Below are 14,849 nucleotides of genomic sequence, written 5' to 3'. Positions count from 1 at the left end.
ATTTTATTTCATAATGCCTTGCTCACTGTCATATAACTGTAGCTCTGTTCCCAATAAGGTAGGAAACACTTCATAAACAGTGTGGTGTGCGCATTAGTGAATTCGGGTGAGGATTCGCTCCTTTACGGTAACACATTTTAAAAGCAAGACTTATCTCTCCTAAGTCTTTCCCCTTTAAAATCAGAATTGCTTAAAATGCGAAATTTTATACATCCGACAAACCAAAAGTGATTGTGCAAAAGTACTTATGAAAACCGGAGAAAAACAAAGATCACATTCTTTAGAATACATGTTGTGTTTTGGATGTCAAGCTGATCTTAAACATTTACATTTTTTATTCACATAAATCCTTCTCGCTCACCGTCGGGGAGAAATTCATTCGCTATCCATTACATTGAAAATATATATATTTTATCTTTTATCCCCACTAAATGTCACATAAAAACAAGCACTTAAAATGCAGGCAACTTCTAAGGCATCATGTGAACTAAAAACAAACTAGATACTGTAAAAAGACGTACAGGCGCCTCTATTTTTGTTCGGAAGGGCATTCCCAGGCCAGATCAAACACGTCCTAACGCAGAAATGACAAGAGATATCATACAAAGGGAACTACTGAATAAAAAAAAGACAAGAAAAAACATACACGCAAAAAAGATCAAATCCAAAGTCCAAATAAAAAGAGCAATATGCAGCTCGCAGTTTGCTCTGGAAGCTTGGTGTGTGTGTGTGAGAGAGTGTGTCTTATTTAGGTTCCAGGTTTAACACTAACGCCCCCCCCCCTCCCCCCCTCCTCCCAGAGCTATTCCCTTTTGTCCAAAACAAAGTACCTCTCCAAAGGGTTGACATCTTGTGGAAGTGAACAGGTACGGAGCCCCATGCTCACCATGACAAAAAAAGAGGAGATAAATGGGTGGATTTAAGGGGTGTGCGGTTTGCATAACAGTAATTCCACACACACACACACACGCGCGCACACATGCACACGCACGCGCGCCAAAGAACAGCTTCAGAGATCCTCACCGATCTCCAAGAGGTTCTTGCATATGATTCACCACCCCCTTCACATTCTGGAGGATTGGGGTGGGCTGATGCGCAGACCGAGGCCCTGAGAGCCACGACGCGACCCGCACCAGTCGGCCCACTGCTGCACCCTCCGAGGATCGAGGATTTGTGGGGAGGGGATGGGGATGGGGGGGGGGGGGGGGGGTTCCAGGGTATTTCACGGGTTGCTGGAGGGAGAGGTCCACAGGACACAGGTCTTCTTACAACGCTGGACTGGGAACAGTGTGTGTGTGTGTGTGTGTGTGTGTGTGTGCACAGAGTAATGACTGGGTAGTGTTACAGTGTCGGGGTGAGGGAGGGGGACGTTGGGCTGGGGAGGGGGGACTGGGAGCAGTTCACAGAGGTCTCTGTCTCATCACGACGTGCCCTGTCTCTTCTGTTGCTGGACCCGGATCAGGTCCAGCTGCTTTTTGCACTTCTGGTAGTACGTGGACAGACTCTTGTTCTCCTCCAACAGCTTTTTGTGCTCCTGCACCAGCCGGGACGTGTTCTGCTGGTCCTTCTCGTCTTGGTCTAGCTCAGCGATGAGCTCTTTCCTGCGCAGACGAGACAGGAGGCCATATTATCTTTTGAGCAAAGGTAGGTTTTTGGAATTTGGTAAAACTTGAATGACGGACGTTTAACTAAAGTGTGAGATTTATTTGTTCAAAGGAATGTAAAGGATTACATCTCCCTTCGTAGCTGGAGCCTTCGCTGACTCACTCGGGAGACAAAAACCGTTACTGCTCATTTTTACCATCTGCAGGGTAGGACCCAACGCGCCTTCACACAGACTCTGCAATGTTTTGGTCTTCAAGATAATTGGATTTTCATTTGAATTAATTTGTACACCTTCCAGAGTAAAGACCAAAACCGCAGTTAGATGGATCATTATTGCAAATGAATAGAATGTCTAAACGATTAGTAGGAAAGTTTAAAAGATTAAAAACAGGACAACTTCACCTTCTTCACCTTCACCTTATGATCACAATACGACAATTTAGTGCATGTATTTAAAAAATAAAATGCAGTAGGTGACTCTTCCTCCATATTCTATGAGGGTGATGACGTCAAGATGTCTATAGTCAAACACAGCAGGTCTAATGTGCTTGTCCTCTACAACTACACAATAAATTGGCGGCGCTCTTTGGCTCACTCACATCTCCACACATCTCAGTAAATGAAAACTGGAAGCTGGGGGCAAATAAACATACTGTCTCTGAATCAGCAGGGCGATCTCAGTTTGCACTTTCAGGTATTCCTGGGCCATCTTGCAGTGCTGCTCAAACACGGCCATGGACTCTTTGGAGTTGGGGCAGGGAGCAAGAGGCTGGAAAAGAAATAAGCATATTGTCGTTAGTTGTTGAAGGAAGAAAGTTACTAATGTCTAAGCGGTTAATAATACAGCAACAGTCTCGCAGGTGATGCCAACTTGCACATCCCTTCCAGATTCACGCATCATGTTTTCATGGCTAAACACTTCATATCGAAGTCAATCAAAATACCCTTCAATTCCTCTCTGGGAGGAAAGAGCGGTGAGCTACAACCTCACAGAAAAGGTTAAAGTAACATCCCATCTGATGTGGCTGCTATCTGACAACATCTAGATGAAACAACATGTACCTGCAGCTGGTGATCCAGGGTGAGATAAGCCATGGGAATGGAGTTGTCCGAGCCGTTGCTGTCTGAGAATAAAAAAATTAATTGAAATAAATTGTTTAAAAAATAAAAAAAAAGGGAACGCAAGGGTGGTTTCAGAAATCACTGACCCAACTCTACAACATCTACAGGAAAGGGCCAGACAGATGTAAAAACATCTGGGAACAATGACACCAATGCTGGTACAACTGCTGTGTTAACACAAACATCATGCCAGTAAGGCAGGGTGGGGCGGGGCGGTGTTCACACCTAGTTAAGTGATCCTTGTTAAGATCAATAGACTACACACTCATGTAAACCCTTCACTCTGCTGGAGCAGTAGAAGCGTTGCCACGGCTACCTGTGGGGTCGTCGGGGGAGAAGTAACCTCCGCTGCTTGTCTTATTGGGCATCATCCTCACGCTCGGACTGGAGGACCGGCTGCTGTTTCTACTGCCCTGTAAGGGGACACGAGGGACATTCAAAGGCAAAATTCAGCTGAAGAAAATGACTGACGCTGGCTGTCCTCTCGCAATAAGTTGGTTGACAGCGCCGTGTTCAGTGTTCAGGTGCCATGTTAAATAATATTAAACAATGATGTTTAATGTGTTTTGTAAATTGATTATCGTCCAAATGAGTACTTTAATGGATAATTAATGATTATGTATCAACATTGAATGACACGAGTTGACCCTCTCCCCCTCCCTCCTTCCCTCTCTCTCTCGCGGGTGTGTACGGCGCTGTCCCGGGTGCTGAAACGCAGCTGAGAGGAGCCACGGTCTCAAAAAAAGCCAATATAAATTAACCTTGCAGAGGGCCAAGCACCTACTTCATCTCAAAGAGCAAATTGATTTAGATTAGACTTCAAAGAATAACACCAGCTAATCAGACCAAGATTACGCTTGCTATCCAGCTGTCTTACCTGGCTGGACTCTGTGCCAATGCCCGGCAGATCCTGCACGGACCGACGTCTCTGAGGATCACATGAGGCTGTGGACAGGACGGACAGAGGAGAGAGAGTGAGGCCGTGTGGAGTTTGCACACAGCTTATGTGGGACGGGGTACAGCTGCACTGAACCCTCTGTGTCCTGGCTTATCACATACAACATATACGCATCACCGTAGACCAAACCTAACCACTCTACAGCATATGACATGGCATTCTTAGGTTTCCCGTAACAATACGCGACATGATTTGTCATGTCTATTGGGATTGCTACGGCGTTGTTTTTTTTCATCATATTTGTCTGCATTTGCCAAACTACATGGGAGACATTAAGTCGATTGCACCTACTCACAAGAAAGCTAAAACAGACGACTGGGTTGGGCTGAATAGAAGCTCAGTCTACGACACACTGAAGGCAAACCACACACACACAAACTGTTCTGATTGGTTGAGAGCGAGTCACGAGGGGTGCATTATTCAGCGATAATGTACAGTTGCTGTTCACATCGACCCGAGTAACAGGTTAGATTTTGCGCGACCGTTAGTTGACATTTTAGCTTTTAGCTCGGTGGCGATCAGCAAAAAAAAAAACGGAAACCCCACAAATGATCGTTTTGAGGCAATGCGAATTTTCGCAACCGAAAAATTGAGGACGTCATGAGCAACGTGAATGAATGAGATGGTGCGGGACCCAATGCTGTTTACATGCATGTACGGGAACTATTTTCTCTCTAGACTACTGAAATGCGAAACAACGTGGCTACAACTATTTTGTGCGGAAAGGCAGCCATTTGCTTACTATAATTTCACTGGTAAGCGTATTATAAAAGCAATAAGGTACTTGAGGCAGTAGTATAAAGTTATCCTGCTGCAAAAACATAAGTAGGCCTAACGCATTGGGCCAATCCTCCACTTGTAGAAAAGCCCGAGATGAAAGTGACTTACTGCTCCCCATCACGACATACTTGGAGCGCAGGTGAAGCGTTTATGAACTGGCAGGACGTACCTTACTCTGTAGTTCAGTGCACATTGAGCAGACTATAAAAGGCAGTAGATGTCCATGTTATTCATAGAACTCTTATCCTCCTATTCTCCACATAAGAGTGACAAGGAACTAGCATCTCTCCACAACTCGGTAACAGGTTTGTTTGGCAAAACCTACTTTTTTGGAGAAATCAAATCAAAAGGATTTGAGCTCAGTGACTTTATAGCTTGTCCAATCAAAATTAATTACACACCTGTTGCAGTTGCCTAATTTTATTCCACTTTTAAGAAAATGCAAATATAGTAGGGCTGTCAACAAACGCATTCATTTATGCGATTAATGTACTCAAGATTAGTGCAATAAAATAGTTTAACATAGTTTGTTAACTTCTGCGAAGTAAACCGGAAGTTGTCAGTTACATCAAGATGGAGAGAGCTTTTTGCATTCGAAGTAAAACAAATAGAGGCACAACATCCAGCGAGGAACCGTGCAGAGGAATTACTCCATGTGTCAAACAGAAGGAGGGGGAGTGGCAGACTGAGCTCACTGCTAGGCTAAGCTAGCTGCTAGGCTACTTCCATCTCAACATCTAACGTTACCCTGCGCGCCACAAGGTCTGCAGAGGACCGTGTCCTTAAAAGGCCGTGGTTTGAAAACGTCCTGGCTAAATGTGGGGAGACTGTTGGCACTTCAAACGCAGCCGTCAAATAGAGTTGAGGGCAAAGTGCTCAGGGACGGCAGAAGAGTCGCTAGTTCCACCCGGTGGAATTCTGCCTCCAAGATGATCAAATGTGTGTACGTTCTTTAACAATTAAACAAGTGTCTAAAATACACGCTTTCTAAAGGGATTACTCCTTTTATGATTTTGACTTTAAAATAAAACCAAGCTCATTAAAAACATTGTAACAGCACGAACAACATTAATTACAACCATTAAAGAATTACAAAATGTGCGATTAATTAGTTACTTTTTTATCTATTGACAGCCCTAAAATATAGATACCGCTAGTCCAAAGAAAACACCAAGAAGCTTACTCATGTTAGAGATTATGATACATAATACATTGGGAAAAGTAAAAGACCAGTGAGCCACCATTAAATGTTTACATTTCTTTAACTAAATAACAGAAGAATACTATTTTGTGGGTTTCTGTTTTCCCTGCTGCACAGGTTTTGTGCCTGTGATCCCTTCCCTTCTTAACATTCATACCGATGTATTCTGCAGACGGTTTCATTCCTTCTTAATGGCTACAAAAGGAGTCATGATGTGATGTCCAGGTGTGCACATGATAACATGCATCAGCTGACTCCCTTAGACACAAGGTTCCAAAATGAAATCAAGTGCCCCCTCATTCAATCATTCCTCTGCTTGTAATAATAACATTGACTCTCAATGTGAAAAAACATTAAAATGTCATTAACCATTTAAAAAAAAGAATACAGTTAATTGATGAGAGCAAAGGTAGGAGAGAGAGAAAAACAGCAGCAGTCTTCAATGCATAAAAGGCAAGGACAAGCTGAAATACAGATTCACTCCACAGAGAGAGGACAGTGACATGAGTTAGAACGGTACTCTCATCTGAGTCACTTATTTACTGATGGGATTTCCTCAACTCAGGCTCAGCCCAAAAGATGTGGGCATTAAGACAGGTGACCGACAAATAATTAGTTTGAACTCGATTTTGGGTGTGAAAATATACATAATGTGACACCAGATGAGAATATGAACTCATGTCCTGTTTCTGCCAACTAAACATCAAAGAAGACAGAGACAGAAGCCCAGCCCGATGTGTGTCCTTCCAGGACCCGCTCAATTGACCCTTCGCCAAGTCCCAGCGCTCAAAAGCAGAGTGGCCAATCGCAGTCTAGCATCCGCCCGCTTTTTGGGATTTTCTGTGGCTTTGGAGCCGGTCCTTGTTAAGCATTGCTCAACAGTGACACTCTGTAACTGGAGAGGCTGGAGGAGATACGGGATTCTATGTAAATAACTTGTTGAGGCGACGTCAGCAGAATGTCATCAATCATCAACTAGCATTAGCTCTTCTATGCTACTTCTGCTGCTTTTACTTCAAATGATTGTAACAGTAAGATCTACCCACTGCTGTTCCTTAACTTAATTCTTCCTTTTCCTAGATTCACTAGCTGATGTAGTGGTTCACTTTTACACTGTGATCTGAAGCGTTAGTTTCTATCTTTACCTTTTTAATGAATTGAAACTTTGACAACCTGGATAAATCCTTCTGATACATCATCTAGACCGTTATGTCTGCTTCTTCCCAAGTTGCTTTTAATTGAGCTATATTGAGCTATAATCTATAACATCGCTGTCAGTGCAGTGTGGGCTCGATGATAGCTGTGGCAGGTGGTCAGTGTAGCAGCCAGGGGTGGGGCTTAGCGAAAGGTCAACATTTTCTTAAATGATCGTATGGGCATCGTATGGAGTGACACACAGGAGAAAGGCATGTCACAGCAACCCACACCAGCCAAAACAAGCCAAGCTCCACCCGGTCACCAGGAAGCCCAGTGGTCCCAGAGATACCTGTGACGACGATCTTGGGGACATCCAGAATCGTGCCGAACGATGCCGTTTTACGGTGGCCTCGTTTATACTGGGGATGTGCTGCGAAAACACACACACACACACACATACAGCTGCGAACACGACAAGCATGCAGACTAAGACAGGCTGGGGCGGGGCCCACAGGCAGGACTGTGTGGCATGGTGGGCCACACACACATGCAGAGCGGACATTGCACGTGCAAGGGAGGCATGCTCGTCCGTTCCAGATGTCGGCGAGTGTCGAGCTCGGATGACGCCAGGATTAAAAGTTCAATCGGGGCGATCTGAGGACACGGGCCGCCGATGCTCCAATTACTGGCGCTCAGTTTATTAATGCTGCATCAAAGTGTGAAAACAAAAAGCCTTGATCAAATCTAAGCTAATCATCGGCCCAGGTGAGTCCGTCTTTCAGACAGTGTCTTTAAGCCGGGGAGGGACTGGCCTTAGTGATCTGAGGGGGAAGGGGGGGGGGGGGGGGTGGAAGGGGAAGTTACTTCTGTGTTTAACTGACAGGAGAGTCAAGAGAGGGTTTTTTTGGTGGAGTTGGGAGAGGCCCCGAGAGGCCTGCAAGGCTTGGTATTAACACCGCAGGCCGTCTCCTGTTAAATGGCCCATGCTGTCATGTAACAGCATGCCAGGTTTTGCCTCAATGAGCCCCTCTCGCTGCTTTCACGTGTGGTTCGGTCGCCGGTGTCATGTCGGCTGTTACCTGCAGGCATGAATGGCATCTTGGGCTCCAGCTCCGACAGGTCAGCGCTCATCCTCTTGTTGTCGGACAACGTGGGGCATTGCGTCCGTGCGGGCAGGCTCTCGACGCTGCCCCCCCTGGACAGAGGCAGAGTCCTCATTGGGTCCGCCTGAGAGGACCAGAGACAAACTCTCAAACTCTCAAAACCCCGCTATGACGAGACACGCTGACGCCTGGAACTTAATCTATCACCAATGACAATGACGGGACGCTTCACCTTCGGCTTGAAGTAAGGGGCGAACTGAGGCGTGATCTTGATAGTATCGTTGCTCCCTTGGGAGTCACTGTGCTCCATGTTGGCGTCGCTTTTGCTGCTTGTGCTGGTGTACTCCACATACGAACCTGATGTTACCCAACAAGCAGGACAGGAGAGAGGTTGTTTAGTTGTTAGAATTGCTCAAAAGTTGTTTCTATAATGTAACAAACCAACGCAACTTAATCTAGAAACTACTGTATAACACGACCCGAATATGAAGGGATGCTCCAAGATTTTTGGCTCGGTTCTGCTATGCAAGGGGTTTTAAACCAGGTGAAAACAAATTCAAAACGTAAAGGCTGAGGCACTCAAATGATTTATTGGTTTGTAACTCATCAGTATAAACTGATGCTGTCTATGATTGTGAACTCCTTGAACTTGGTACGTGGACATTTGCACAGGTTGTAAATGGGGACATTAATGCTAACTTCGGGGCATACATTTAGTTCATACATTTTAGACATGATCAAAATTATTGGGTGCTAAAGAGATTAAATGCAGAAAAAAATAGATTTGAAATAAGCAAAGGTAGAGGAAACTATACATAAATAAGTAAACCATCCCATATTCTACTGTGTTGATAACAATGAGAGCCATGTACCTGTGCTAGTGGCAGAGTTGCTCTGTCCATCATCTGAATACTGGTATGGATATTGCAGGGGTTCATCGGATCCTGGGAAGTACTGCCAAAAGAAGAAAAGACACATTACACAAGAGACCAACATGACAAATTCTCTGCTTAAACTGAGATGTGTTTCACTGTGTGGTGATTCGGAGAACTTAGTTAATCGTGTTCAATTCTACAGAGTGCTGCACGAATGTGTCATTAAACCTAGAAATGAAAAGATTACTTTGTCCAACACCATTTTAAATCAATGAGGGTCAATGTTAGGAAAATTCTGACTCGAAAACCAGTGTAAAAATAATCAAAAACAGGGTATTTAATGTTTGCAAACAGGAGACAGAGTTGACACACATACAAGTCATGCGCCAAGCCCACTCAAAGGTTTTCTTTTTTTCAGCACTAACATAAATACTGAGATAAACAGGGAGGTTCTGCGCACGCACAATGATCTCATTGTACAAGGAGCGTCATCTTCTTTATCTTGAGACACACATCTGATCATCATGAGACACCGAGTGGGCTTCTGGACACCGGACATACGAGTCACACAGATCCCTCAGCTGACATGCCATACACACACTTATTGTACAAACGATACTGACGTGGTCATGAGTTTTTTACAGCAAAAATGAAACAACAATGAAAATTGCCACAGTCTTTCCCTAATCCCACGACACTGATTGAATGCTACGGGCAGGTTTCTAGATTGATCTACTCAGAGTTTTGTGAAAGCCTGGGAGGAAAGGTAAGCAGATTACCTTCATTAGATGAGTCATGATCTTCACGATCTCCTCCATAGAGGGCCGCTGAGAGGGGTCTTTAGACCAGCAGCGAGTCATTAGGCTCTCAATGGGTTTGGGCAAATTGTGGATTAAAGGAGGTCTTGTGCCTGAAAGTGTGAGAAAAGGAAGAAAAATGAAGACAATTCAGACAAAGAAATAAAATGCGCCAGACAAGCATAAATATTGCACATCATATTAATGACAAATCCCCCATCTCTCCCGTAATGACTCAGGCAGGCAGCTGAAAATTGTGCCCAGGTATTATTAGTGCCCCATTAGTATTCTTCCCCCATCCGTCTCTGCACTGGCAAACATGGCATTCAGCTGTACCGGCTCCTTACTTTCAGTCTGCAGCAGGCCTCGCGGGGCGTCTGACGGCTCACAGCAGCTGACAGCTGGACGTGGTCTTTCCATCCTACAGCCCCCCCCGCCCTCTCCCTCCCTCCCTCCATAGACGCAGACACGCGACTCACCGTTGTGCACAGCCCACATGATGCGAAAAGCCGGTCCTCCGATTTCATCGAAGGGCTTCCTGCGAGTGATCACCTCCCAGAGAATGATCCCCCAGCTGAACACGTCGCACTTCTCGCTGTAATTGCTACCTGCAAGCACATCAGAAGGCACGGCAACACTTAGGGCCGAAGGGGCGACATTTCACACCGCTGGCTGACTGGATGAAGGCAATCCTCCGTGACACATTTTGAGATGAGAGCAAGGCTGTACCTGAGGAAGCATGGGCAGCTTTTATCGCATCTCCGGGGGTTCGGGAATAAGGGGAGGATTTTTTTTTTTTTTACCGTGGAACAGCTCCTGCGCGGCTTAATTACTGGGCCGATTATTGCAGAGATTAAGTGCACATCACACACCTATTTCAAAGTTGCTGCTTGGCTCAAGCCGATCATAACCCGGGACTTAATTCATTTTTCCTCCTCCCGGCTGAATGAGAACACACATTGTACACCGGCTCCCAGGGGACAAAAGAGGCACCAGCGCCGCACCATTCATCTTCTCACCGTGCTTGGGAGACTGCCATCAATAAAGCAGCAGTCGGACTGCAGATGATGGATCAAGGACTAGTGCCACCGCGCTAAAAGCGCTGAGCTGGCATTCAGGTGAAAGGTGAACAACTACAGGTGGGTGCAAGACAAAGAACATACAAATATGAGCTTTCATCTATAAATCGGTTCCCCTTAGCGATCACATTCTTTATGGATTGCTGATGAAGTGGTAAGGAAAAAAAGAACGTGGGGGCAAGGCTCCAAACCAGTTTTTTTGCCACTGTCCAGAACTTTAAGTGTCTTCAACGTCAGTGTAATCAGTGTAAAGAAAAACTTTCCCATTGTCATCTATAGTGGTTGTTTTCATTAAAATGTCATGTTTAAATATTTGCTCTAGTGAAATTAAATCCTCAGGGAAGAAACACATTTTACAGAGACCACGCCCTGATAGCGTTATACGATATTTTGCCTCATTGTAACTGGGTACAAATGTATACTATTTAGTTAAAACCAACTAGCAACATGGTGGGTATCTGAAGCTCTTCAACTACTTGAAATGCCACTCATACTTGCCTTCAAATACCTCTGGGGCCATCCATGCTGCACTTCCTTTGTTGTTGGTCATGTGTGTCTGAATGTCACACGCTGTCCCAAAGTCACATATTTTCAGCACCGTGCCACCTGCCACTAGAAGCAGACTGGAACAAGAAAAGTGAGAAATATATGCTCCATTAGACTCCATTGCTTAAAACTTTAATAAAAAATAAAATAAAATATTTTTTAAAAGACAGCTTTCAGAGCTGTTAAAGTAAAAACTAAAATTTAATATCATTTTTCAAATATGTAAAAATATGAACACAGTGTTTCCCCTAGGTTTATAACTTGGAGGGGGGGGGATACGGGGGGTGGGGGCGCCCCGCTGTTATAATGGTCGGGGAAACACTGGAATATACTAAGACCAAATTCCTAATATTACATTTTCATCAAACAAATTCAGTTATAGATGTCGCCTTTAAATGAACAAAACAAATTCAATTTAAATCAAAGCCCACCAAAATCCCCCGAGAGCTTTCTTCAAAATCACATTCACGAGCCCATTTCAGATTTTAAAAAATAAATGGCCCATAGTTGTATATTAATTTCCCTTTAGGATATCAACAGACCACATTGAGGCTTCACTCATAGATTAAAGCCCTTCAAAATTTCCTACTTAAGAATTTTTTTACAAATGTGATGTTAATAGAAATGGTCCATTATTGTTCAGGTTTTTTTGATTGTTTTTATGGGAAGCCATGAACGAGCGAGCATCTGAGGCTATGCAGTAAGCCTCAGAATCTCATGACCTCTAGACACATGACAACACCTGTACAGACAGAATAACCTAATATGTAAAGCCATAAAGATCCTGCATATGAACACAGGACATTTCTGAGTGGCTTTTAACAGTGTTGAATAACCTGTAAACTACTGGTACACAATAACAAGATCAATCTCCAAATGTTAAAATATTTGTAAGCCATAAATTAAATCAAGCACATTTAAAAAGGGAAACCACCGGGTACTCTGCTGGCCCTTTGAGCCAAACAGGAGACGAGAGAGTGAGGCGAGGAGGAGCATACTTGGGTGGCTTGAGGTCCCTGTGAATGAGAGCCTTTGGTTTCATGCCATGGAGGTAGGCGACGCCCTGGGAACACTGAAAACACCAGCTCATGGCATGGGAAGCAGTGTAATAGGGGAGGGGTTCAGCACCATGCAGCACTGTGGACAAGAGAGCACAGTCACAACCACCATCACCACAGACATTAAACCTACGAGAGGAAGGGAGAGCAGTGCTTCACAACACTGTCCTACACAAACGGACAAAAAACAAACAAACCAAGTGTACACAAACATACCCCCTATCACACAAACACTCAGTGTTTCCACCAGTAAGTTCCTGGTTATTTTATTGCATGAATTACTTTTCAAGGAACTTATAGGTTGCTTTCACCCCATCTTTGTCAGTGTTTCAATAGCGATCGAAAGACCGGCAGAGATTAGTTTAATTCTTCTGCCATATGTAATGGTACACGGGCGGGGGTTCGCACACTCTGCAGCTGGGTGTGTTTAAAACAAAAAAAGAGAAAAAACACAAAACCTAGATTTTGTTGGATTGCAAAGACACTTTTTGCCGTTTCAGAAACAGTCAAAATAAACTCACAAATTCAAAGCAGGCTCTTCTACCTCTCTCTCTCTCGCTACGCAAAATATCTTTTATTGATTTCTCTTTTTTTTTCAAAGTTTGGATGATAACTGCAGTGACAAACAAGGTTGTGCTGCAGTTCACTGAGCAGAGACTAGTTTATCAAGGAATTGGGACAAAGGACTGAACGTGCAAACAGTGGGAGGGTCAATTGGACAGAGCTGCTTCTCATGTCTGTGCAAGGCTGTGTGTGTTTCACCACTAGCAAGGCCAAACGAAATAAGGACCTCTGCAGAAGAGTCTGTAGCGTCCATGGAGACTCACCATTGTACAAAGACCCGCCCTCAGCGTATTCCATCACAAGGCAGACCTGAGAGGGAAGAGGCAATCATCAGACGCCTGACGATACAGATACATTATAACGAGGGTTGGGACATGCCAACCCTGGAGAGATGAATCATCAACGTGGCTGCGTGACGTGTGATGCAATGACGGCTAACTTACTGGATTATTGCACGAGCCGTACAGCTTGACAATGTTGGGGTGATTCACTCGTGAAAGCTGCCGGAGCTGGAGACAAAGAGCATGCATTGAATACTTAAGTACACAAATATGTATCATCCAGGATGTCATTACTCTCGAGGTCGTGTCAACTGATCTTGTTGGCCGAAAGGTGATGACAATCACAACAGTACCTCGACAATGAAGGCTTTCCTCTCTGATTCACTCTCAATGGTCTTGATGGCGACATCGTTGCCTTTCCATTTGGCTTTGCAAACAACCCCGAAAGCTCCTCTCCCCACCACCTGAAAAGTGGACAGTTCATCAGCACCGCCCTGTCTTCTGGACATCCATGAAATTAGCATCAGCGTTAAGGCTCGAGTCGGTGTCAAAACCTACCTCCTCGACTTCAATATCCTCATAGTTGATTTCTTCAAACGGATACCCAGGAGGTGTTTCGTGTATATCGGCAGACGGTAACGTTAGAGACATTACTAGCTAACGCCAGCTAGCAGCTTACTGAATAGAGAGCAAATAGCAGACAAGAACACACTCGTTATGGTCTACTCACAATAATATTGGGCAAGGGGATGCCAATAACGGCCAAGACAATTCGCTTGCAATGGCTAACGTGAAGTAATAACTTAAGCGACGTTACAGCTAGCTGCGTGTACTTAAAAAAAAAAAAACCTGTCATGACAACGTTTAAATGGCTTAATGATACTGTCAGCTAAGTTGGTAGGATGCAGCCAACCAACAGGCTAGCCGCCTAGCTTGACTAGCACAGCGAGCTGTAGCCAGCTGCCCTCCCCCCAAAAACACTCAATGCAATTTGAAAGTGCTCAGAGTTAGCTTTTGGCATAAGCAATACGGGCCTGTAACATGTATACAGTCCCGTGCTGACGTTATTTTAAGAGTACCATACAACAGTTGCTAGTAAAAACAAGATAGCTAAGGCCTACAATATATTGGCTAGCAGGTTTGCGTTAGCTGGCTAGCCCTGGTTGCTAACACTAGCTACCGGGACTGAGCGTAATTAGCTTAAACAATCCAACCCTTCGCAGTTGTCTTGTCGCCAGTGCCGGTGGCTCTCTGGGCATGGGGATATTTTCTGCTATTAATGTACAGGAAACCGAGGAATAACGTCCATTTTAAAGAGTAGTCTTTCTCTATCCACTTCACAGCCAGACATAACTTTTTCTCAACTCGTCTAGCCGGCTTGCTAGGAGTGTATTTTTATTCTTCGCAGGAGCAGCTCCATCAGGAAGTGTGTGCGCATTGCAATTGTGTCCCTTGCACACTGACCAGGAGTCCTCATTCCAACCATTAAAGAAAGGGAATTATCCCTTTGATAGTGGATTTTTTTCAGATGGAGCTAGTGTATATACCACTTTAAAAAATTAAGCTTTTTTCAAGGTGACCATTTGTTTTGTATGAAAACCGAAATTCAAAGTGTAATTTTAACTGTACTACAATGTAGTGGAGAAACAATTACTAATTATTTATTATAGACCTACTGCTCGCTAAAATGTAACATTACATGGGTTTAGTTATACTCCACCACTGTAATCCTTCTACAATGTA

General features: G+C 44.3%; 1 protein-coding gene across 3 annotated transcripts; it reads right to left on the bottom strand.

Annotated features, from left to right (window-relative positions):
• Positions 1 to 368: 368 nt before the first annotated feature.
• map3k7 (mitogen-activated protein kinase kinase kinase 7) lies at positions 369 to 14,556 on the bottom strand. Of its 3 annotated transcripts, XM_062559507.1 has the most exons (18): positions 14,321 to 14,556; positions 13,665 to 13,784; positions 13,460 to 13,570; positions 13,269 to 13,334; positions 13,089 to 13,134; positions 12,202 to 12,340; positions 11,152 to 11,280; positions 10,058 to 10,182; positions 9,561 to 9,691; positions 8,779 to 8,860; positions 8,139 to 8,263; positions 7,883 to 8,030; positions 7,153 to 7,233; positions 3,605 to 3,672; positions 3,044 to 3,140; positions 2,668 to 2,729; positions 2,259 to 2,374; positions 369 to 1,601 (listed from the first exon to the last, which is right to left on the bottom strand). In XM_062559507.1, exons 2-18 carry the CDS (start codon positions 13,755 to 13,757, stop codon positions 1,421 to 1,423), a joined length of 1,800 nt encoding a protein of 599 aa, XP_062415491.1. In that variant the 5' UTR covers positions 13,758 to 13,784; positions 14,321 to 14,556; the 3' UTR covers positions 369 to 1,420. The 3 variants fall into 3 exon arrangements, with proteins under 3 accessions (XP_062415491.1, XP_062415492.1, XP_062415493.1); XM_062559508.1 differs by having other exon boundaries at positions 13,665 to 14,556; XM_062559509.1 differs by lacking the exon at positions 7,153 to 7,233.
• Between the last annotated feature and the right edge of the window lie 293 nt (positions 14,557 to 14,849).

The sequence above is a fragment of the Pungitius pungitius genome, chromosome 20, assembly GCF_949316345.1.
Source record: "Pungitius pungitius chromosome 20, fPunPun2.1, whole genome shotgun sequence".
In the NCBI taxonomy this organism is placed as follows: domain Eukaryota; kingdom Metazoa; phylum Chordata; class Actinopteri; order Perciformes; family Gasterosteidae; genus Pungitius; species Pungitius pungitius.
The sequence above is the reverse complement of the archived record's forward strand: the minus strand, read 5'-3'. Positions and strand labels throughout refer to the sequence as shown.

What these genes read in the sequence shown, in the direction of transcription:
- map3k7 (XM_062559508.1), bottom strand. Translation starts at nt 13,757, where the DNA reads ATGTCTCTAACGTTACCGTCTGCCGATATACACGAAACACCTCCTGGG. An exon ending in AGGGACCTCAAGCCACCCAA is followed by an intron (nt 11,281 to 12,201) that starts GTATGCTCCTCC and finishes TTCTTGTTCCAG; the next exon opens with TCTGCTTCTAGTGGCAGGTG. An exon ending in CTCCCCCGACGACCCCACAG is followed by an intron (nt 2,730 to 3,043) that starts GTAGCCGTGGCA and finishes TTTTATTCTCAG; the next exon opens with ACAGCAACGGCTCGGACAAC.